This window comes from Magallana gigas, chromosome 5, assembly GCF_963853765.1.
Source record: "Magallana gigas chromosome 5, xbMagGiga1.1, whole genome shotgun sequence".
NCBI lineage: Eukaryota > Metazoa > Mollusca > Bivalvia > Ostreida > Ostreidae > Magallana > Magallana gigas.
In genome coordinates this window covers 18,702,770-18,728,772 of record NC_088857.1, presented here as the reverse complement: position 1 = coordinate 18,728,772, position 26,003 = coordinate 18,702,770, and the positions used below count along the sequence as shown (strand labels likewise).

Below are 26,003 nucleotides of genomic sequence, written 5' to 3'. Positions count from 1 at the left end.
TCTAATCTCTATACAGTAAAAATAATTAAAACCAACTTTAAGACCAATACTATTGTTTCTTGTCGAATATGTAAATATCCGGATGGTAATTATTCAGGTCTACAGTAATTCGAATCCAATGTTATCTTTTATTGCCATATATAATTATGTGTCTGTCTGGTGTTGCCGGAACAATAACTCTATGTGTAGTAGTGCATGAGTTGAGATTATTAGTCAAAGAAATTAAAATGACTTTTTATTTTATATCGCTGCTTAATATTGTTGGGGACACAAAAATTTACTTTGTTCGATGAGCTTAAATGATCTCTCTATTTGAAGCTAGTACTCAAGGAAGGATTCAACTATGATTTGATCGAACAAAAAAAAATCCCAAGGATAGGTGCTTAACTTTGCCGGATAACAAATGAGGTTTTTTTTTCTTTGTATTCTTTGTAAGTTGTAATGAGTTCTTGGGTTCTTAAACATTATTTTAACTACTATCCCGTTTTTCACATGTCAGAAGTGTGTTTATTTGCAAATGATTCGACATTTTTTCTTCCCTTAACGCAATGTTTATTGCAACCGAAAATTATCCAACGTTGACATCAACCCATGAACTTGAGTTTTCTATATACATTTTTGAAGGTAGTACTAGTATGGAAGATGTTCTCCCCCATCTGTTGGGTGGTCTCCCCCTCTTCGTAGTTTTCATAGACCATGTATAACGGATACCAACTTGTGGATTTTACCTTGAATCACAGAAGAAACCTTAGATGTTTGGATATGTTTATATCGCGTACTATTATTAACACACGTTTGGTCCTCCATAGATAATTCGATGCATTGAAATCGTAATTTTCACGTCCTAAGCCTGTTAATGGCTAGAAAAGTTTACGCAACATATTTTTATATTGAAATTTCTTAACGGGTTTCTAAAATTTTAATAAATCAAAATAAACTCTGTGGATAATTTCAAAGTTATTCCTGATTTGCCAACAGATCGTTTCTAATATTGATACACAAATTTCTAAAATCAGGACTCTTGCTTTTGTATTTTTTTTTTTTGAAAATTGACAAATTAGTTCATTAAAAACATCTAGAAAGCTAATTAATATTATGGTGATCATGTATCAATGTGACGGATACTTTAAGGAATATCAGTGAAATAAAATCGATTTGTAGAACAGTGTTTCTACTGTCTAAAGCTCTCGTAATCGGCGCATATTGAAATCATAGTAGGATGCGAGACCTTCAGTAGCTGGTCTTGTAAAAGCGTAAAAAACAAGTGATGGCCCTAATGTTGAGGCTTCTATACGGTGCATTTGTGTGGGTTCCTTGCTGTGTGTTTGGACTCTATTTTCCAGGTAAGCATACCGGGCATAAACTTAAAACCTTGTTTTAACATAAAATGTTTGACATTATTTGTATTCTATTTCTTAAAAAGATAAATTAATGTTTAGAGGAAATGCTATTTGAAAAGTACAGAAATAGAACACAAGTTGTAAAAAGAATTTGGAGTAAAAAATATAAGATAAAGTTTTCAGCTACGTTTATTGTAAATTCAAAAGATTCACACATGAGATGAATAATTCCGTATGATTGCAGATATAATTAAACAGAAAATACTTTCAAAATCGTTTAATTGAAGAAAAAAAAAAGATTTCAAAAAGGTGGATTGGAATAACACTGAGAAAATACAATTTATTTAGTCTAAGATCTAAAATTGAATTTTAAAACATATGTTAATAAAATAATCCAAAATAGTTGGTAAGATATTACATGCAACTCAAATAATATTACAATAAGCAAAAACAAGATTTAAATGCCTGTATTAAATAACCATGTTTATTTTTAATGAACTCTTAGCTTATTGGGCTTACTTTTTCATGTCAACTCTGAGTCATTAAACAGATTTGGACCGATCGCCCAAACGGTATCTAATACCACTCCAAATTGGGTACTAGATTTACAGTACAAAAACTGAAATTGTTCTAAAGGGTAATTTTTGTAATAAATCCGCATAAATGCGTATACTTCAAATACAACTAATCTTTATATTGTTACACTGAAACAATGGCTAATGAGAATAATCCCCAAGAATTTTTGGATCTACCAAATGACCAACCTTCAAAACTGTAGGGTTAAACAAAAACTTGTTTACCAAATTAAAGTTGTTACATTTTATGCAATGTGTTGCGAATTTACACAATTTTTTTGTCAAAATTGAAATAAATATTTTTGCCCGTATTTTTATATCCCATTTGGGATGTTATTTACCAACTGGGCTATCAAAAGCCATTATGGAATTTGTTCCAACTTATTACAGTCAAAATTTCAAGATTATACAACCTTTTTAATTATCCGTAAAAGTTCGAAACATTGTATTTCCAAATCAATAACCCCAAGTATTGTTCATCATTGTTTGAATCTTCTAGGGATTAAAATTGGTTCTTTTTTCACCATGCTTAAAGTTTGTATCAATATGTTTTAATATTGATTTCAAAAATTTATTTAGCGTAACATAAATCGTTAACAATTGCTATTTGAAGGAAATTCTAGTCAATTTGGCATTTCTTGGTTAGCACGTACTAAGCTTTCATCAATATTCAAGGGTATCAATTTTCGTGGATAAAGTTAAGATCACAGTTTCGAGGGTACGTATATTCGTGGACCCTATCAATACAAAATATTGATAAAAATTGCAATTCAATAAACTTTTATTTTTGTGGATCAACTTAACAAGGAAATACACGAAAATTGGTATTAGCATTAGCATATATCTTCCCAAAAACCTGCTTTATATTAACTGCTTTATTAGTCAGCCCGCTGACATGAATTCATTAATACGCATTATTTCCCTTTTTATCTCCAACTACCGACATATTAGTTGTCGATTTCTATTGTTCTGCTCATCGCTACACACCCCCTATATAAGGCCAAAAGCACTAATTATGCTTCACCGCATTCAGGAATTTCGTACACCCGAACACGTTACCTTGGACGAAAAGACATGGAGAAACGCGTTTTGAAGAAAAATAATATGACAACCACTTCACTGGCAAGATATATCCAATAAAGGGCGAAATAAAACAGTCAGAAATTCAGCTAGGCACAGATTCTTCAAAAATTCGTTGATAATTGTAGACCGTTTTTCTGTGTATATCATAACATCGCACATGCGCAACCACACACTGTGGCAGATCGAGCAATGTCAATTATCGCATGGATTTTAGAAACGGGGCGTTTTTTAGGAACGGATGGAAACGATGTTACGTTGTTACTTTCTTCGATTTACTATCATTTAGCTACTGTGTTGGATGTAATACCGCCGGGGTTTTAAGAAGATGCAGACGCTACGCTCTCTGTATGAACGACACACGTGTTCGATGTGCATGCGAAGTAATGCAACACTGTCTGTGCAAAATAATACGAATACCTCGAAAATCCTTTCAAAGAATAAATATATTTTGTATTTCATTGATTGTTGTTTTCTATAATCTTTATTACAACATTTTACTACAATGTGTAGTTCATGCATTTAGAAGTCCGTGCAACCTGAATGCCTCGATCGGAAAGCAACCGACCGTAACTTTCTCAACCAGTGGCAGTAGAGGAGCGATCGAAACTAATATGGCGACCAAATGCTTTAATTTATGAATTCATGTCAGCTTTAAGTTAGGACGAAACTTCAATTGCGCTTGCGTAAATTGAAATTCTGGGAAGAAATTAGACAGTTCGTGTTAGAAAAACTCGAAGACGTTATGAAACCGATCAGTTTCTAGGTCAAACTGCGCATCGACTGTCAATGGGAATCGTCTGCAGCACAGTTCGGAGTCCGCGTATATCTTAGTGAGATTAAAATGAATATATATTGTACTTTGCCACCAGACCTTGAAAATCAGAGAGCTGTGTCTACAAAATTACAACTTAAAGTATGAAGGTGTGCAGTCATACATTGCATGTACACCGTTACACGCTTATCATCTTATCTCCATGTAAAGCCATGAAAGTAACGCTGAAAAGTAAATATGCACCCGCATATTATTATTGTTCTGGAAACTATTTATCTAGTATTTTAATAGATTGTGTATTCACTTTTGCTCTAAAATTAAAATTCTGATGGCTGACGTTCTTAGCTTTTTAAAAAGCTAACCTTGTTACATCATTAAAGCATACAGGAGCAACAGTTTAGGAAGAATCTGTTTAGAAAAAAAATAATTGAAGATATTCAAAGATGTAAAGATAATTCAAAATTGCACAGAAAAACCTGTTTTAAAAAGCATCAGTGGTGCACAGAAAACTGTCAACTGCAAATAAAAAAACTGTAAAGAGCATCAAAATTGCACATCAAATTAAATGAACATTTCACTCACACAACACTGTTAAGAAAATCTTAGTCCTCTAGGCTTCAGACATTAATTAATAATTTAAAAACTCAACGCTATGATTATGCACAATCGAATGAAAATCGATTTAGAAATTATGGCAAAAAGAGCCATCAAATAGACTGAAGGACCCTAATCAATCGTACTTTGCTTATCTGAGAATTGTACGTTGTATTATACTTTGAATATCCTTTTAAAAGGACTGCATTTTAGCAAAATCCGGAATAATTATCTCTAAATAACGCAATGATTGTTGATTATAACTCAATACTTTGTTCTGTATTTTTTTACCATCAGGCACGTAGCATCAGGGGAGGCCAGGGGGGGGGGGGGGGGGCTGGCATATAAAAAATTTACATATAAAAAATAGAATTATCATGGAGTTGCCCCCCCCCCCCACTTTTTTGGGAGTATGTAAAAAATGGATATGAAAATCAAGGAATGAGGAGTAAAATTGAAGTTATATAGTACGCCAGCCCCCCCCCCCCCGAAAAACTTTTTAAAAAAATTATTTTTTTTTCGTTGCTTGACAAGATTTTTTGGATGAGTCTGGCCCCCCCACTTTCAAAAACGATGCTACGTGCTCGACCATATCAGCACCCGGTGCCTTACATGCACTGACATGTATGGATTGTTTCGTTCAAAGGCCACTCTTTAAAGGACACTCAAACACTTCCAGTGTTATAGTTCTTATGTGAAATGATATATTAGTATTCAGTTATTGTGAAAACAGTTGCTACTGTATGGTCCCATAGACTTAGTTTGCCAAAGTGAATCTCTTTAAGAATAATTATTTGCGATCGACAAACAAAATGTTTTTTTTCCGAAAATCTCCTTTAATTATAAAACATGCGTATTTCTAGCTGGGGAAATTAGAATCTTGATCATATCTGTGGCGAGCATACTAGTACATATGCAATATGCCTCGCCCTTGATTTCTTATAGGGAAATTTAGTATTTGATTGCATACTAAATCTGAAATTAGGTATCAATCGACCTAACGTAACCTGATAAGTATTCCAATCGACAACTTCCAATTTTACAAAATTACGCCGCTTTGATCTATCACTTTTGGCAGATAAGGATCGCAAATAATTTAGTCATGGGTGGCCTCTTTCATTTTCTATGATTAAAAATCTGAGGCTAACACATCCGTTAATCCTGTTTGTGTTTTTATATAATTTTTTAAAGCGCTAAGCATAACTCAGCGCTTTATTGTCGTTAGACTTCTATTTCCGGTGCAAGGAATAACTGCCCTCTATGAGCAGAAATATACATCATTTAAACTGGTAAGAGGTATAGGGAACCAGTTATCTGGGTGACGGAAATGGCCGAGTAGATACGATTGGTTTGCGGGGCTTACGTACATCAGCACGGGATGCTACGCAGTGATAAAAAAATAAAGTGCGTATTCAGAAGCTAAAATATAGAAAAATAAAATCGATTCTTTGCAACAAAATGTCAAAAACTGTGATAAATTTCTGTCCAAAGGTATAATTTGTGATTTTAACATATCTTTTTTTCAGGCAAGTATCCATATACAAGTCGTGTTCAGCTTTAATTCACATCATCTTCAGAAAGTAACATATATTTAAAGAAATCTGGCCTTCGATACTTTGAATTGATATTCATTAAACATAAACCAAAATTTCAATAAGGCTCATTTCCGCCTACGCTTGCACACAGTAAATTTTCTTAGAACCAAGCTAGGTTAGCGCTTTTCAGTACTTTCAGTACTTTGATTATTAATATGGTTTTTTTTTTGGGGGGGGGGTTATTTTTTTTTTTGGGGGGGGGGGGGAGTTAGGGGCTTTGTAACTTGACTTAAACAATCACTTTGTTGGTCCATCAATTTAAATGCATAAATAAACCATTTTATACATAAAATATAAAAATGAAATTTTTTATCTAAAATCTTGTCCAAATCCCCTTAAAAAAGACTTGGTCTTCTATACTTGTTTATATCAGTGTTTGTGAAATGCATGAAATATTATGTAATATGCATAGATCAAACTATGTTTGTTTACAAAAGTAAACACAATTTAAAATGTGATTGATATTGTAATAGGATTTACAGAAATACTTCTCCTGATTCTATCAAATATATTTCTTCACAACAATGGATAGTTGAATATAATTTCATGTTGATTTCTGTAATGTTAGATTCAGCTGAAGACTATGAGGTGCTTATGCTTCTACATAGCGGAGGAGGTATTAGTGTTCGAGATGCATGGCTGAACACCAGTGACATCTCAGGCTTAACGAAACATCATAGAAACCTCACCCTCAGGGAACTAATCCTGGACGGAGACTACAGGACCGACCTCAATGTGGACCAATTACCTTTTGATGAGGTTAGTTGACCAATTACCTATCGATGAGGTTAGTTGACCAATTACCTATCGATGAGGTTGGTTGACTTATTACCTTTCGATAAGGTTAGTTGACCAATTACCTATCGATGAGGTTAGTTGACGAATTACCTATCGAAGAGGTTAGTTGACTAATTACCTATCGATAAGGTTAGTTGACCTATTACCTATCGATAAGGTTAGTTGACCAATTACCCATCGATGAGTTTAGTTGATCAATTACATATCGAAGAGTATAGCTAACCAATTACCTATCGATGAGATTAGTTGACTTATTTCCTATCGATAAGGTTAGTGGACTTATTGCCTTTTTATGAGGTTAGTTGACCAATTACCAAGCGATGAGGTTAGTTTTACAATTACGTATCGATGAGGTTAGATGACCAATTGCCTATCGATAAAGTTTGTTGACTAATTACCAATCGATGAGGTTAGTTGTCCTCTTTCGAATTTTTTCGGGGAGTTGGTATATGTGTATCTATGCCTCAATCGAATGAAAGGGCTAAATCTGTATACCAAGTTGCTTTTCAAAGACGTGAATTTTTCCTAGTGAAGTATCCAAAGGTTATTAAATTATTTTCTTTTAAACGAAATGAGACAATTTAAGTCGGTATTTATAGTAGAATTTGCAAGCTTTCTATTTTACAACAACTTTATTTCTATTTTTTATTTTTATTTTTTTTTTTTTTGGAAGCAGCATTCAGTAATAAAACTGTTCAATTATTGAATTGCACATTAAATATATTGAAAATTGTTTTGAAAGATCTACATGTAGTTATCATAATAAAATAGAGTCATGTAACATATAATGATAACAAGCATTCTGAGAGCATTGCATTAGCAATACACGTCCCCTACCGGTTTGTAGAAGTTTGTGAAAACAATGCACTGATATGCAGAATATCGTTTCTTACCGTCTTTTGTACCTCGAATCAGCAGACCAATCCGATAACGAACCCGATTGTAATAATACAAAAAAAACCTGTCGATTAAATTTAGAACACAATGCTTGACACTATTTTACAGAACTTATTTGTTTGTTAGAAACAATAAAAGGAATAGTACAAGTAATGCACGATATTATTACTGACTACATACTTTCCACGTTTATTCAATACACACCGAACCCGATAACGAACCCGAACATTAAAAAAATGGAATATAAAAAATTAATTTTCTCGAAAATATGTCAACCAGACGCTACAAAAGTGTAAACTTGATCTGAAGTTTGACATTTTGAAGCTGCTCAGCAAATTTCATATTATTCCTCAAACGCATAAAGAAAAAAAGTGTGGAAAACTGAAGTGGGACAGACGGATTGACGGACGGACAGATGGACGGACGGACGGACGGACAGACGGACGGACCGACGGACGCAGAAGAAAGCTATAGTCCCCTCCGGTGAAAACCGGTAGGGGACTAATAACATATATGTTTATTCTATCAGGTGTATATGGTGTTCTTGAACGCATTGGCAGATCCTCTTTGGTGGATAGCATTTAATGGAACAGCCGTGGAGGAAACAAAATGGTTCCAGGAAGTGACGCAATCCTCATCTAACATATGGGACTACAATGTCACTGTCAATATATCCAGATCAAGGTTCAAAACTCTCTTGATTACAATTGTATCGTTATTAGAGACCAACTCTTTGATTTTTATTCAAAATGCACTTGTTAAGATATCGTTGTTGTGTGTAGTTTTCGATTGTTTGTGTTTCATTGTTTATATTTACATTTTTCTTATAACAAATGATAAATTGATAGTAAACAAATAAGTAAAAGAAAGTTATTTATTATTAGTGTACATAAATATGTTAGATAAAAGTAAAAGCCAAGCCGTGTAATATTGGAAGTTGAGTTTGACGTCATCATGATTATTTCGTGCATTCCGTGATTTTTTTTAAGATGAAGGATTCGACCGATCGATAAACTAGTTATAACTGGATCATGTATATTTTAATCCTCTCAGTTTCTACACAGCTGTGAAAAACAATAAATTTCCGTAAGAAATAGATGAAATCATACTTAGTGGATATAATATTTTGTTAAAAAATTACAAATTAAAAGCTTATTTTATTTTCTGTTCCAGTGAGTCTTCCTATTCACTGTATGTTGGCACTGGGGAAAGTGATGATCCTGCTTGGGCCGCTATCTTGAATTCCTCCAACTTGGGCATTCCTTATTTCATTTTCAATGCAGATCCAAGTATGCCACATGAATTTCCTCGTGGTGAGTACAATGTTTACGTTATATAGTTGTAATACAATAATTGATGTTTTCATATATCAGCTGCTACATGTTTATGTTTGAATGTGTCTTGTTTGACCCAACTATAGAAAACGGTAAAATAATTTTAATGTTGTCAATGATAAAAAAAAATATTGACATAAAGGAAAATATCTGATAGTTTTTCAAGTTGCTTAATGTCACATTTTAAAGAATATTGAGATACTAAACAAAGAGGAATATTAATCTAGCTTTTGTTAAAGATAATTATGCATGCATGTTTTCCAATATGATTGGTTTTATTTGTATGTATACCGGTATGTGCACTTTTTATTTACATGCTGTTAATCCATACATGTAAATCGACCAACTTTACAGAAAAGAAGTGCACAAAGTGTTCGGCCTAATAAAGGGCTGAAAGTTTTAAATATAGGAAAGTATAAAGAACGAATAATGTGTTCACAAAAAAACCATAATACCATAATTCTCTGTTGAATTTTTCTTTTTAAAAGTATAACCAAATTTTAAAGTGTATCTCATGAAAATAATGCAAAGTTTAAACACCAATCATCGAAGAATATCAACAAAATAAAACAAATTAAGTACTTTTAACGACATGGAGCACGAGTTATGACTATGATGATGGTATGGCCGACGGGACAACATTAAAGGCCTACGGTAGTGTTTAAAAGGAAGACTATGCCCAATGAAAAACTTCCAGCCGGAATGTTAAAGTAAATGAAACGAGGTGGATGAACGAAGATTTGTGTAACGTGGGGCTCGAGAAAGTGTGGTCGACCCGTCCCAACGCACTGATAAACAGAAAGGGTCTAGTTGTGTGAGACATGTTCCGAGGACACCTGGGGGATAAAGTGAAAAGAACCCTGTAATCGATGAAGATGGCTCAAGCTAACCGTGATTCCCGGAGGTTGCACTTGAGTTTAACAGTCACTGGACGTGCCTCTGAGCAAGCCGTTCATGACAAAGATGCATGAACTTTGGACCGACTGAGTGGTCAACGGAGAGAAAGAATTTACGACAGGGGAAAATACGAAGAGGCCTATCTACAGCGTATTCGTCAGATAAATAAAAGAATCTTGGGACTCAGTGTCTACGGATATTGCCATTCTTTCCAAAAGTGCAGCATCAGCAACAACATGGACGGATCTGAGGACGACGCCCTTTACAGTAATTTGGAGTTTGGACGTGAAACTGCCGGTAGGAAAATCCCATACCAAGGTGCCTGAGTAAGCTGCCAATTAGTGACAGTGATGATGACGATTTCTATGACGACATTCCGTCATTCAAACTGCAGATAAAGCTTCTCTTCGAAAACAAGGGTGTTAAAAAATTCCTATGATTCACCAGAGAATACTCGAGATTGGTTAAGCCAGTGAACATTTTAAATATGAATGTGACTTTAAAGGGGCATGGTCACGATTTTGGTCAAAAAATATTTTCCGATTTTAATATTTACTATGCTTCAGGTAGGCATTTCAAAAAGGCAACCGAAATTTGAGTGTCATTTGTTGAGTTTTAAGCGAGTTACAGAGCATGAAATTCTTAGAAATGTAAACAATGTGTTTGTTTACATTTTGAATGAATGTTGAAGTAAAAATTTCAGTTTTAAACCTAAAACGAATGTGTTAAACGTTAGGAACTGTTTATCTATGCTTAAAATAGATTAAAATCAAAGTACTAAGAGTACTGAAAAACGGGGTCTTGAAAGTTTGAATTTGTAATTGTCCTGGATTTCCTCGAATAAGTTTCCAAAATTTATGAGTTTGAATTAGTTGTTACAATCTATGTTAAATCGGCTTTTTGCAATTGTCTGATACTTTGTCTAAATTTTACTCAATCCCGGCCTTCATAATTGTAGAAAATTGACACAACGGTATATCATGTAAAACAAGCATTCTGAGAGTATTGCATAAGCAATACACGTACTCTACCGGTTTGTAGAAATTTGTGAAAACAATGCACTGTTATGCAGAATATCATTTCTTACCGTCTCAACAGACCAACCCGATAACGAACCCGATTGTAATAATACATAAAACCCTGTCGATTAAATTTACAACACAATACTTGACACTATTTTATAGAACTTATTTGTTTGTTAGAAACAATAAAAGGAATGGTCCAAGAAATGCACGATATTATTACTGACAACATACTTTCCTCGTTTATTTGATACACACCGAGCCCGATAACGAACCTGAACATTAAAAAATTGGAATATAAAGAATTTATTTTCTCGAAAATATGTCAACCAGACGCTACAAAAGTGTAAACTTGAACTGTAGTTTGACATTTTGAAGCTGTTCAGAAAATTTCATATTATTCCTCAAACGCATAAAGAAAAAAAAGTGTGGAGAACTGAAGTGGGACAGATAGACGGACGGACAGACAGACAGACAGACTGACGGACGCAGAGGAAAGCTATAGTCCCCTCCGGTGAAAACCGGTAGGGGACTAATAAGACCCCAAGGAAAATTTTTGAAAATTACTACTAACCGGGAAAAATCAAATAACTATATCAAAGTAGATAATTGGGAGTTGATTTTAATCAACTCTCCTGTGCAGTCACTATGTCAAACCGAAAGTGAAATAGTGTTTGGACCTAAGCACAAATCATCATCGCTGACAAGTCTTAGTTCTTGAATAAAATAGAAAAATTCGACGTAATGTATGCTGAAGCATTGTTTTTCAAGGAAACTTATCTATAAACACTTTGAAAATTGTAAGATTTTATATAATACGAACAATTTAGATATTTATGTAGTCTCATGTATTCCTACGCCAGAGTTTAATATAGTCTCGTTCAACCAAAAGCTCGGCTGTCTCCGTAAATCTCCGACAAACAGAGAGGTTCTCTTGCTTGTCGGAGATTAACGGAGACAGCTGAGCGACTGGTTGAACGAGACTGGAGTTCAATATCAATAGTGCTTGAATCCATAAATTTTTTAGAATTGTTTCGATTACTAATACATAGTTTGAAATCTATCTTTAAATATTACACAACATTATTCATATGGGGTTTCTCTAAATTCTTGTCTGAAAAGTCTAATTAAAATTCATATTATAAAAAGTGCGTAATTTGAATACAGACTAGAAACTAATTGCCACGCAAGATAAGTTGATTTTAAAATAAATGATAATCGCTAAAATCAACTCCCGTCAGTACTTCAGTACTTTAATTTTAATCATTAGATTTATTCAATTTTGTGATCCAAGAGAAAATCCTTAAGTCGGACGGTATCCGTAATAAAAGTTTTATGAAAACCCCGAAAACTCTAAAACTGCTGAATTAACAAACAAAGTGAACATTTGTATACCGATAACAAACACAGGCACCTGACGATAGAAATATTTTTTTACAATAAGATTCCAATAACTTTGACAATAAAAAGATTTGTCACGGTCGCCGTTTTGATTTTTAAGACCGACTTATCTGACACGATTTTCTTCATTTGCGATTCATGCAAAATTAATAGGTAAAAATAAATCCGTTCGCCTCTTACTACTTTTTTGTGCAAACTCATCACAAATTACGATACAACCGTTCCTTTCATTAAAAATCATACTCCGAAAATCAGAGACATAAATAACAGAGATTGTCAACCTCGCCATTAGCGTGTAAATCCTTACTTTGAGAACTACAAGTGCAACAGCAATCTTGTATAAGTCATCAAATTTGAACCTGATAGTGAACATGAACCTGTAAATATTTTAAGCTTGTTTTATTTATGAAATATTTACAAAAACTCTTTATTTAGTTTTTAAATTACTTTTTTAAAAATTATTGACTTTTCACAAAGTAATGGTAATGCATTACTTTACTCATGTAATGGTAATGTAATGCATTACTTCAAGAAAATTAAGTAATGGTAATGGTAAATTAATGCACTAATTCATGAAGTAATGGTAATGTAATGCATTATTTTACAATGTAATTCACCCCAAGCCTGATTCCAACTAAGCCGGAAAACATGAACAGTAACATCTAACCTGGTTCTTCAATCGATAATATTGTACATATTATATGATGTATAAGTTTTCAAAATGTATAATCTATTATAGATTATGCTTACAATGCATTGTTTAAAATTTAAATTCAGTTTAATCAACTAAAGAGCCAACGAACGAGAAGGCAAATGCAGACTTGTTTTTATTTTCTTTGTATAAAATTCCTTCAGAGACGAACAGCAGTCATACCGCAAGACTGGAAGCCAATGAAACACCTATTTAATTTGTAAAACATTTGTGTATAACCCGTCCCGATTTTAACTTCGGCTTGCGCATGAATCGAAGTTTGGTAGTATTCAGGTGAAAGATTGTCAAAATAAAATTCAAAATTTTTCAAAAATGGCACATTGCGTTTGGGAACTTAACTTTAATTTCGATTCCACCATCAACCTCTTCTATTGATTAATGAGCTCGTACACCAATTGAATCGTCAACGACGCTGTGCATTCAGTTACGTAACTCATTCCATATTTGTACCCGAGCAAGAATATTTTTATCAATAAAACTATTGTTTATTTTCTAAATAGAACTTTGTTTATACACAGAGGACTTAAAAAGATTTAATGCGTGTTTTTATGATACATATTTACTGAAATGCATGAAAACTTTCTGCACTATTTTCTTACGCGTAGACTCAATTCATGTATTCTACGCGTGCCTTCCGGTTTGAGAATTCGGCTGACAGTAAACCAATAGACGGGGTCAAGTGACCCCGTCTAAAAATAAGACAATTCAGCTGAAAAAAAGATTTTTACTAGTATATTGAATCTATGTAAACAAAAACAGGGCACGAGCCTTGTTTACATGACAAAGAATTTTGAGCACTGTATCTTGCTTACAACTCTTCGAATGACTCTCAAATTTTATTTGATCATTAGGAATGCATATCTAAAGCATTGTAAATAATAAAAACAGAAAATAACAATTTGACCAAAATCGTGACCATGCCCCTTTAAACCCTTTCAAACAAATGTAGAATTATTCGTTTCATATTGATAAATCATATCAAATAGCATAAACTGCTATTCATGTTTCTTGAATAAAAATGATTTTTTATATTAGTTATATTTGTTCTTGAGTCAGAAACAAGTGCCAGATAGAACAATTTTATTGATCGAGATAGTCATACTTATTTTTTTTAACATCAGGAAGGATAACTCTCGATTCAAATTTGATATGACAGATAGAACAATTTAGCAATTTTATTGAGATTATTTTTGAAATATTCTCCTGAAAGAGAAAAATAAAGGAAAATTGCCATCGATGTTAAAAAAAGGATAATTTCATTGACATAATCCTTATATCGCTTTTCCTAAAAAATAAAAGAAAAAAAAGTTATTGATGGTAAAATGTGATAATTATATTTGTATTGAAAAAAACTAAATTATTCATCTCAGTGAAATTTAAAAAATATTAACGGTATTGATGGCAAAATATCGTAATTTTACAAAAAATCTGTAGACCGAATGTCCTGAAAAATTACCTGTCTTATAAGCGGGTCAACGGCAATATCTTCAAAATAAATTGCAAAAAGTCAATCGACAAATAGGTAATCAATACTTATAGACAAGTAGTTACGGTGTTTGGAAAAGAAAATAAAAATGCCATATAAATTCACGCTATTACGACCTTTACAGTCTTTAACCATCCATTTCTATGAGCTCATTAAATTCAAAACAATCGAAGATAATGGTATATTATGTTCGGGAAACTACAGGATTTCGATTTTCCTGAAGTTATCAAAGCTACACTCATTTTCTGCTTTTTATGTGTTAAAAAAACTGCCAGTCTTTGGAAATTGGACTTAGCATATTTAAAACTCATTTCGACAATGAGGGTTTCAACTTTAATTAATTAAATTCAATTAATGGTAAGAGGGGGAAAATTAGAAACTACAGCAAAGATAAACAAATCAAAAAAATTATAATAATCTCATGTAACTCTTTATAATTTACTTGCTCATTATCCGAAAATCCAAACACTCTGCGCAAGATGTGTTATGAACGAAAACTACATCGCTGCAATATATTTATACATTATGATAATAATTGCGCCCATTTATTACAAAAGAGAGAAATAAAGTCACAAACATTGACGTTATTTTATGACGGCGCCCAAGCATAAAGCGCGTTTGTTTTTCAAACGAACAGTAATTTTTAAACAGGTTTTTTATTAATTCAAAACGTTCTTTTGGTATAACTCTTTGTTGTTGGTTAACAGTACGGCGCATCTTTACTTTCTAAAATAAAAACCGACTTGAAAAAGAATTCCTATTGGGTTCGGTACTTTTGTACTACTCCTAAATGTATAAAGTTTCAGAAAATTACAAATTTCTCCATGAAATATATCTAATTATTTCATTAAAGTTAATAATTACGAATGACCCATACATATTTACATCACAATGTGTTACGGGGTTAAGCCTTCTATACTATTACGCATGCGTATTTACTGTAAAAATACCACATGCAGGGCTCGCGAAGATTCTCCTTGACAAGTTTGTTGGTAGAAAAGTGTCTTTTTTACTTCTCACAGGTAAAAATTGTTCAAAGTCTTTAAAATAACTAGAATTATTATTTTGTAAGAATGCAATTTGCGTGTTTATCACAGGAGTTGCTACAAGCTACATTTATATTCTAAGTGAGGCCCTTTGAGGGGTTATTTGACATGTTTATGTTTGTTCATTTTAAAATGAACTGAAATTCGTATATCATTTATAACTTATCGAGAAAATGATGATGTGTTCCGTTTAGAGAGTCCCTATTACTTTTTATTTCATGATGACCGTAGTCGGGTGAAGATCTTGTATTTTCCAGCATGTGACAATTGCCGTCAATCAAAATCACGTGATACAAATAAACGACAAAGATTATTCCGGTTTGTACGACCCTTAAATTTCCGGCAGTTTATAATTACATTAATAAGGTTTGTGAAAGGGATTTTTATGTACTTAAACTGTCACAATCAACATTGTTTGCTTTAATTTCCTAACGATACAATTGTTAAATATGAAGTTAAACACAGCTGTACTGTCTCTTTAAGATATATTGAAAAATTCATTTTGTTTTTCCCCCTCATTTTGTGTTAGATTTATCAAAATATGCTAGTTCGAATATTAGCTATATTTTGATTAATTGTCGTGGAAATATTATTATTAAATTGGTGTACGTGTATACGTGTTTTTTTCTGTTACATCATATAGATAACACTGTGCCAGATAAATATGCCAGTGCGAAGGTGGCATTTTTTGCACCCGTCTAAGCTGCACATATCGAAAAATTTAAATATGCCACATGATAGATCATTGCTTAAAGAGTTTACAACCACCTTTGTTATCATCGTAACTCACCTGTCAGGTGAGATATTTACCTTTCAAAAATAAATTCCTACAGAAAAATATTTTTTTCCATAGGAAAACCAATATTCCTACAGGAAATTCCTATCGGAATACAAGAACTTCCTACAGGGATTTTAATTCCGACAGGATATGATAAAATCCGATAGGAGATATTATTTTTCTTTAGGACAACTGCTGGTCAGAATCAAATTCCCATAGGAAATACCATTCTCCTATAGGATTTTCAATATTTCCTGTAGGAGAATCATTTCTCCTATGCAACATTAATTTTTAAAAGTAAATACCTCACCTATCAGGTGAAACACACTAAATACAAAAGTGGTTATATACTTCTAGACAATGGTTACCATATTGTATGTATGAATTTTTCCGAAACTGCCTCTTAATCGGGTGCAAAAATGCCACCTTAGCACTGGCATAATTATCCGGCACAGTGTTAGATATTCATGAACAGAAAAGGCTAAGATTATCGGATGTTGCTTGATATCAAAAAAAGAAAGTCTTGACATAAGAATGATTATCATTCTTGGGCAATGGCTGTTGATGTTATTGTTTTCAACAATGTACAATGCATAAACTTTAAGGTACGTTGCGTACACTATACAGTCAATTATTTTGTTTTAATCATTTTTTTATGGATAACTGAACAATAAAAGGGACATGAGAAAAATATCAACGGCCGAACGAGCTTAAAAGAAGACAGTCCCCACTCATATTTCCCTCTTTAAGAAAATAAAACAAATCTTGGATACAATGTAAGTATTCATTAAAACGCCGAATGTTTAGAAATACAATGTTTAAAACTTGTTTTCAATCTGAATTTAATCACTACAACAATCCCTTTAATTTGGCAGTGTGTATACATGTTGTAATAAACCTGAGCTTCAATATTGTTGGGTAATTACATTGGTCACGGTTTAATATACGTAGCTACATGTATAGTCTGAAGGGACATTCAAAAGTTCGTCGCTTCCAAAGTTTGACGGTTTATATAATATATACAAAATTAAAAGGTTCAGTAGCCAGAATATCCATTTAGTGTAAATTCTTGAAGTTTTGAACCATAAAAAAATAAACTGACTAGAAGGTTTCAATCAACGTAACTACACAGTAATATATTTAGTTTTGTGTGAGCAAACTGTGGATTGCTATTTTTGCGAGTTGATTTTAATCAACTCTTCTATGCAGTAACTCTGGCAAACCGAAAGTGAAACAGTGTTTGGCCCTAAACACAAATCATCACAGCTGATAAGACTTTAGTTAGTTCTTGAAAATAATAGAAAAATTCGATGTAACGTATGCTGAAGCATTGTTTTTCAGGGGAAATCACCTATAAACACTTTGAAAATAGTCAGATTTTATATAGTACGAACAATTTAGATATATTTGTAGTCTCATGTATTCCTACGCCAGAGTTTAATATAGTCTCGTTCAACCAAATACTTGGCTGTCTCCGTAAATCTCCGTCAAGCAGAGAGACTCTCTTACTTGTCGGAGATTAACGGAGACAGCCGAGCGTCTGGTTCAACGAGACTAGAGTTCGATATGTTTAGTGCTTGGATTCATACAACTTTTAGAATTGCTTCGATTACTAATACATAGTTTGAAATCTATCTTTAAATATTTCACAACATAATTCATATCAGGTTACTCGAAATTCTTGTCGGAAAAGTCTAAAATTCATATTATAAAAAGTGCGTCATTAAAATACCGACTAGAAACTAATTGCCATGCAAGATAAGTTGATTTTAAAATAAATGATAATCGATAACATCAACTCCCTTCAGTACTTCAGTACTTTGATTAACTTAGTCTAACCCCTGCTATTGAAACTCTTGTCATTTTGCTCATATTCAGTGAGAACATATTAACTTCTTGGCCTAGCAATGAGCCTGAAGTTGAAAGACCTTCTATGATTTAAGTTTTGCTGTATTATGTCATGTACAAATTTTTTTTTTTTTGTGAAGAGGAAGAAGTTTTAGAAATCTTAGATATAAAAATGTACTAGAAATGTAATTGAAACATTTCAATCATATGAAAATGTATCGTAAATTAGTACAATTTCAAGATTTTCAATCATGTATTTGATTTCCTTGGCAAATACTTATTCATTAGTTGCCAGTGGTATTTTGTACGTATAAAATTGACTTTATTGGATTTGACTTTGTTCAAACTGTAAAGTATATGCTGTATTAAAATGCAGCAGTCAACACTGCTGTTAAATTGCTTATATATCAAGCTTTCATTATTATGGAGGGAATCACAAAATCTAAAGAAAACATTTAAAATGGTCAACTTCTGAGAATATTTTAAATCTAAATCACATGCGGTCTTCCAATTTACAAGAAAGATTGCTTTTTTATTTAAAATTCCGAGAATTTTTCCATTAAGTTATCTGCATCATTTGTGATCGATTTACACGGACTGGTACATTTAAAATTTATATTTTATAAAGAAAACACATTTTTGTTTTACTTTAAGTTTAGGGAATTCTTTCATTGCAATTTCCTGCATCAAAATTATTGATCAACATATAATGATACATCATAAATGAATATTTTATATAGAAAAACATATTGTGTTTTCCTCGAAATTCTGATAACTCTTTTACTGCAATTCCCAGCACCAATTTTGATTGATTTATACGGAATGGTACATTATAAAATGAATTTTTATACATCAAAACCTATTATCAAAATAGGTCCAAAAGGTTAAAATTTATAAAAAAAAAAATGCAATTCTCTGTATCTTTTTGATTTACATGGAATGGTGCGCCGGTGCATTATGAAATTATTATTTTATTATGAAAACAGAATTTAAGATTGGTTTCGATTGATGAAAATGAAATGGTTCATAACGATAAAAATATTTTAAACGACAACTGTCGTTGAGATCATCATCCTTCACCCTTCATCGATTTAGTTCATTTTAAAATTGATATTTTATATATAAGACGTTTTCAGGCGATCAAACGTAGCTGTGCTAATTAGACACCCCTAACATTGCCCGACATTCCTGTTATCATTCAGTTGGATGGATAACAAAGGCTCATCCTGTCATCATGACTTGAATTTTATTAATTTTTATTATTATTATTTTATTAATTTCATTTTGAAATTTTAATATTGTAAATGTATGTTCTTTAGATTCCAAGAAATAAGAATACATCATATTTATATCATTTTGCAATGTTACATTTTGCGTTGATCATAACTAAAAAAAATATTAAAACACAAAATGTAATCATTACTTGTGATCGCTTAAAACTTTCCAAACTGTATCATGATAACAATAAATATTACACGAGTAATGAAGACCTTACTGATACTGGTACTGTGCCAGTATATTTTATGTATACCAATTTAGATCAGTTTAAATTTTTGCTTCCCTATATCACCTCTTTCTTTCAAGTTATAATATTACACTAATCATAGAAGACTTTCTACTTTTTCTAGTACCATATAAAGATACTCGAGGGCCATTTATCAGCTATATAAGTAAAACTGGCATTTAATCATTTATGTATTTTTTTTAATAATAAATATTCTATAATCTATTTATGTACTCTTTGCAGTACCGTATGAGTAAGCTATTGTTATAGCATTGATCAAGTTACCAGGGCTTTATACTGAACATACCGGTACTATTAAGACACATTAGTGCGTAAAAATCACTTGACATTCTGTCCTTGGACAATGTGTTTTACCGCCAACTGACCTTGGATGGTTACACAAATATCTTATGTAATCTGGTCGTCTGAGTTTAGCTAATGCACTTCATTTACTAATCATTTGAAATAGGACTGTCTAATCGGGGGATTATATAACTACATGTATTATGGACACCAATGTGCAATAAATATGAGGCTATATGGACCAATGTTAAGCCTCAGTCACAATTGACTGTACGTGTATGGTGATCGCGCGTGTGCTACGGGTTTTGCCTGTCGTGGCACCCGTGGCTGATCGTAGCGTTAAAAATCGTATTTTTGTCAACCAAAATTTTCCATAAATATAATACATAAGCATTCAAGAGAAACACTTTATCAATTTTGCCCAACTTTGAGCTTTGTTGCTACAAGTAATGTACCCAATGCAAGTAACTGAATCAAAAATCTTCCAATGAGTCAAAGTTCATTTGCAATGAAATAGAACAACAGACTGCGTTAAAGGTCGTTTATTCAATGAACCCAATTTGAATGGTTTAAATTGAAAACAATAAATTAAAGAGGAAAAAATCAATAAATTACAAATTAATTTGCAAAGGTGGACTTAAAAACCGCCACAACTGAAAGACTTTGGTCTTGAGGGACCCCACCCGAGGACTCATTGGAAAAAATCGTATTGAAGTGATTGAGTCTGCAACGTAAGACAAACGGACGTTTGGCGTGCTACTGGTAGGTGTCACGACAATTTTGTATAAAAGATGGGTTACCACTCGCAACGTGCGATGCCCGTAGGAACCTACTTCCGTCTTACAATTATCATGCACCAGACGTACATGTACGTTTGCCTTGTGAATGGCAGTAATAATATTCGTATCGTAGGTCACCTGCAAGTCAATCGTAACGACTTCTTTCTGTGCCCCACGACAGCTGCATGTACAATGATTAGTTTTCACATTAAATAAAGAACATTTTTTTCTTTGAAAATATAATACTAATAAAACTTCTCTGAAATCTAGAAGAAAATCTCCGAAAATAATCTAATTTCAGCAAGTGAATTATCAACTGATAATTTTCCTAGCCAGTGTAATATCTTTTAATAATTTTTGGTTAACAATTTGTTGACCTTTTCAATACTAGTATCTTCGAAAAAGCTTTGTCGAAACTTTCAATTGAAAGAAAAAGGCCACATCGAATAACTAAATGCTTTTACAAATGTTATAAAAGCACCAGTGACACTACATGTTTCTACACTTCATTCATTTCAAATGACAAAGTCTACAATTCTTTTCTGGCATTCTGATTTTGATACAATTATAAGATTTTAATGGTCATATGAGATGATGTTCAATATTTTCAAAATGGAGAAAGAACTCTGTTTACAAACGAAAATTATCATACTCAAAAAAACAATAACTTCCTCCAGTATGATGTGTTTTTTTTGGTAGTTGGTTTTAGTTCAAAATTTCGTTCTGCGGGTATATATGAATTTTCTTCTCCTTACTCCGAAAATGTATATAATGATTCTATCTTAGCGCGCTTGCTTCTTCTTCATTATTTATTTCCTTCTTGTCCTGTTTTTCTTCTTTGCCTTCCGTCTTTTCGTCAAAAAGAACGAATGTGTTTGTTTGATACTGGTTTTTTAGAACGAGGTTAATAGAATCTTTGATTTGATTTTGATGAGTGGTATAAAACTGTCGATCTTTTATACTTATGAGGATTTTTTTTCATAATTACTTCTTATAAATTCTTATTTATGGGCGATTTGCACGCACTACGAACAACTGGTGTGGCCCAGACATGACTCTACCAGTGAAGCTGTGTATCAAACGAGCTTTGGCCCCTTTTCTTTCCTAATTCTTGTGAAATGCACTTTTTCGGAAGGGTTCCAAGATGAATGATGAAACTTAACCAGTTCACATTTAATGAAAAGAATGAAATATCTTCAACTTTTGAGGAAAAAAAATTAAAAAGATTTATTCTTCTGCCTTGCATATCGTAGTGAAAACGTATTATATTATTGTATGTGTATTGTTATGTATGACCTCTGACCCTGGTCCACCGATTCGGATGAATATCATACCATACCTGTGTTTTTCACCTGTTTTTTCTTGTCATTGTATATTGTCTGTTGTCTTCCACATATTGTAAGGTAAGACACCAGATATTTTTTACCATGTATGTGTTGTAGTTTCTCAGCTACACAACAATATTTTGCAATACTACACCATTTTCCAAAATCAACCTTATTATTTGCTACTAGGACCATGAGCTAGGAAAAAACAAATAGTTACCGTAATTGACCATGAAACTCACTGTCTATCTTTAAGTACTAAATAAACCATTAACTGTTCGTTATATACCATTTTTCTCTTTAAAATTCGCGCACGATTTTCATTTTCTCTATTCTTTTTTGATTAAACAGAAGACGAGTCTCATGACATCAGACAGATAAACTGTTCTATGATGAAAGTAAATTTTTCTGAAGAAAACAACGGATTATTGGTTTGTATCTTTATACATGTATGCATTTTGGTCTGAATGAACAAACTTAAGTTAATTATTTCATTAACCTGCCACGTTAATAGTTCGAGACACTGGGGAATGATCATGAATAATGCAATATTCAGTTATGATTTGAATTTCAGATATCGAAGTATTTGCATTTATCTGATTTGTCCACGAGCCAGTTATATGTCAGAAGGCACAGAGTTGCATATCTACCAAATATGTCAGCAAAATATCCATATCTTATGTCATATAATATGAAGGATTGTGACAGCACCTCACGGAAATCCTACATTGATATGCTTTCTGGAAATCCACAGGTAATTAATGTTATCAGTCCACAGATAATCCAATGAATTCGATATAGAAAGATAGAAAGATGATTTTGCATGGTCGGTCATAATAAGGTCACTATTTTTTTTCTTGAAAACAAAGGACCTAACACAGAAGATAAGGCTTATTTTTAATCATGATGATCCTATTTTTTTTATATACACTGTATAAAGGTTTGGCATTTAGTTTCCCATTACTAAATAATCTAGGTGCCAATATAACAAGAGATCCATGGACCTTATCGCTTACCTTGGCGACTCGGGCTTCGACTTTGACCCAAGCAGTTATTCAGCCTTGATTCTACGTGGATATATCTTATCCCTCAATTCTTAAAATTTTGTTGTTGTTGAATTGAAACCCAGTTTATGTGTAATTTATTTGACCCTCAACGAATTGAAAAGTTTTTACTAGTTTGCTTCAGTTATAATTTCACAAGTTCTCGTCCCCATGTTCTTTAGAGAAAGAAAAAAGCTTAAAATGTTTTTCTTTGCGATTCATGATTTGTGGCCACTTTTGAGACAAACTTTCCTAACGCCACATGACCCTTGAGTGGAAAAGATTTATCTGTAACATTTAAGAAAGCTTTAGTGAGAGTTCATTTTTTTCTTATCTTATAGATTATTGAGAAGCAAAAACATAAATCAACCGCCCCTTTAAGTCAGGTTTACTATCTCTCTTCCGTTATAAGGGAACCTTGCTCCTTATAGTTAATACTTATAAGCCTTTTAATTATGACTGTTTTATGTACAAAGTATGGTTGAAATTGGCAATGTGTATGGAACGGAACAGATAACTATGAAAGATGTCTTAATTTTGGTATAGAATAGATTTCGAGATGGAGTTCTAAAACAAAGGTAAAAGAAAACATGATATGAAAAATCAAGGGCATTATACATGGATCCACGATAAAAAAAAAAAGAAAAGAAAAGATAATATGTCTTCATTTTTTATACATACAGGAGTTCACGACCGGGGACTTATGGAACACGACATTGATACCAGCTGTATGTATCTGGTTTATCTCGAGCACACACCAGTACACCTCTGGTTTCCGTTACTTATTAAGCAGCATCGATATTGAACTTGAAATATGTGTTCCCCAAACAGGTAAACGTTTTCCTCTTTTTTCGTTAGAATTCTTTGAATGATTATACCGCAAATGCAGATCTAGAAAAAAATTTCACTACACAGAAGTACAAGTAGTGTTATTATACTAAATGTCGTATCTTTTTACTTGTTTTTATTTATAAATGAAACTGTCATGTAATTTTACCAAAATTTGAATAACATAAGATGCCAACATTGACAAAAGTTACTAGATTTTTTTAACGCAAGTAGGAAGGTCTACATGTTTATGATTAAAGATCATTGACAAACATAATTCGAGCAATGGCTAAATGGCTTTCATCTGCCTTTGTATATTGGACTAAATTACCGTTGCTAAATGATCACTGAATGTCATCAAAGGCATTGATTTCCTCTTTATATAATAAAGTCGATAAAAAGTCAACTTAACGTGGCATCTTAAACTATTGTGATTAAAAAAACCAACAACAGATAAAGGGAACTTTTTTTTAAATATTTGTGTAAACGCAGAAGTATAATCTTTTGGATATTGCTCATGCATTCTGGAAAGTTGGTATTCAATCAGTATCTTTTTTTTAGATAAATATTTCTTTCCCGCGGACTACCTTGCTATCATTGGCACGTATCAACGATCGTCGAATAGCAGTACAGAAAATCTTTCAAGCTATTTTGATGGAGCATCAACACTGAATCCCAATCCGTCTAGACTTACTGCAACTGGGTATAACGACCCCGAATCATCCACTCGTGAGATGAAGACAGATGTAACTTCTACAACTGAGTTAATGTCCGATGGATCGTCAAGTCCTATTCGCAACGAGTATAACAATCCCGAATCATCAACTCGTAAGGTTACGTTAGCTGCAAGATCTACCTCTGATTTAGTTTCCAATGGAGAGTCCGTATCCACGATTCCTGTCAATGATGGTATATTCAATTCTTCGGTGACTGACAAGTTCACAGACGTTTATACAGCGGCCTCAACCGATATTACGTCTTCTACAAGCTCTGGAAATCAAAAGACAACATCATCTAACGCTAATGTCATTTGTTCGTGTGCTTGCTCTAATATAACTAGCGAGACTCTTCAAGAAAGGTTAGACCATATAAAAAGCATTCTAACTGTCGACAAAAAGGCTTTGTCTTCTACGTACCGGAAGCTTAACTGTGCGCATGATTCGCGCTTGTCCGCAAAAGGCATTGGAGCAACAGGTTTAACGGTTTTGATAGCTATCATTGGAATAATTATTTTAATGGACATTACAAAGTTATTCCAGTGTTAGACAAAAATAAAGAACTGAACTGCAAACATTTCTGTTGATAAAAAGTTCTGTATATCCATAGTTTTAGATGATGAATTGTGTATATCTGTTTGTGTGTATTTTCTCTAAGAACTTCTATATTGGAAGAGAGTTTTTTAAATTTTTTTAAACAAAGTGTATTTACACAATTGTCAGACTGAGAATAATATCCCAGTCACTTCATATTTTATATCACTAACGGACGTCTAGAGAATGGCCAAACGGTCTAGAGGACTGGAGATTCTGGAGATCATTGTACTGAAGCGTATAAGAGCGGATATCAACCAACCAATTACTGGAAAAGTTCAGTACAAGCAACGTCAGAGAACGAGTAACCAACAATTGTGAGTTCAAACAAATGATTAACGCATGAAAAACTGACAGACGAACGTCCAGGTACAGATCATGTAAACGACAGTCTATTTTATCTTTTCACTGCCGATGGGGTTTTTTTTATTTGTCATCCGGGCCCAATGGACGTGGATTTAGCTTTTCATCGTTCTTTTTAGAAGAAAACGTGTTTATTCCCTAACTGGTTACATATATTATACTAATTTTATTTGTCAATGTCTTTATTTGTTTGTATCACTGAGAGTTGTTAATGTATGTTTTGTACGATGCATACGCATTTTCTTTTGTTACAAATTAAGCATTTTTACCTTTCAAAGAATCTTAATTTTACTTTGAATCATTTCAAAAAATCTAATACTAAAAATAACAGTTTGTTTTGTTAAATGGAATGTTCTGACAACGACTGAAT

The 26,003-nt window shown here is 32.9% G+C and overlaps 1 protein-coding gene across 1 annotated transcript; it reads left to right on the top strand.

Moving 5' to 3' along the window:
• The first annotated feature begins 1,196 nt into the window (after window positions 1-1,196).
• LOC105339516 (uncharacterized) lies at window positions 1,197-25,325 on the top strand. The gene is made up of 8 exons (XM_066085652.1): window positions 1,197-1,343; window positions 6,528-6,718; window positions 8,184-8,338; window positions 8,828-8,967; window positions 22,441-22,520; window positions 22,664-22,843; window positions 23,816-23,963; window positions 24,522-25,325. The coding sequence occupies exons 1-8, from the start codon at window positions 1,268-1,270 to the stop codon at window positions 25,223-25,225; spliced, it is 1,674 nt and encodes a 557-aa protein (XP_065941724.1). The 5' UTR covers window positions 1,197-1,267; the 3' UTR covers window positions 25,226-25,325.
• Window positions 25,326-26,003: the final 678 nt, after the last annotated feature.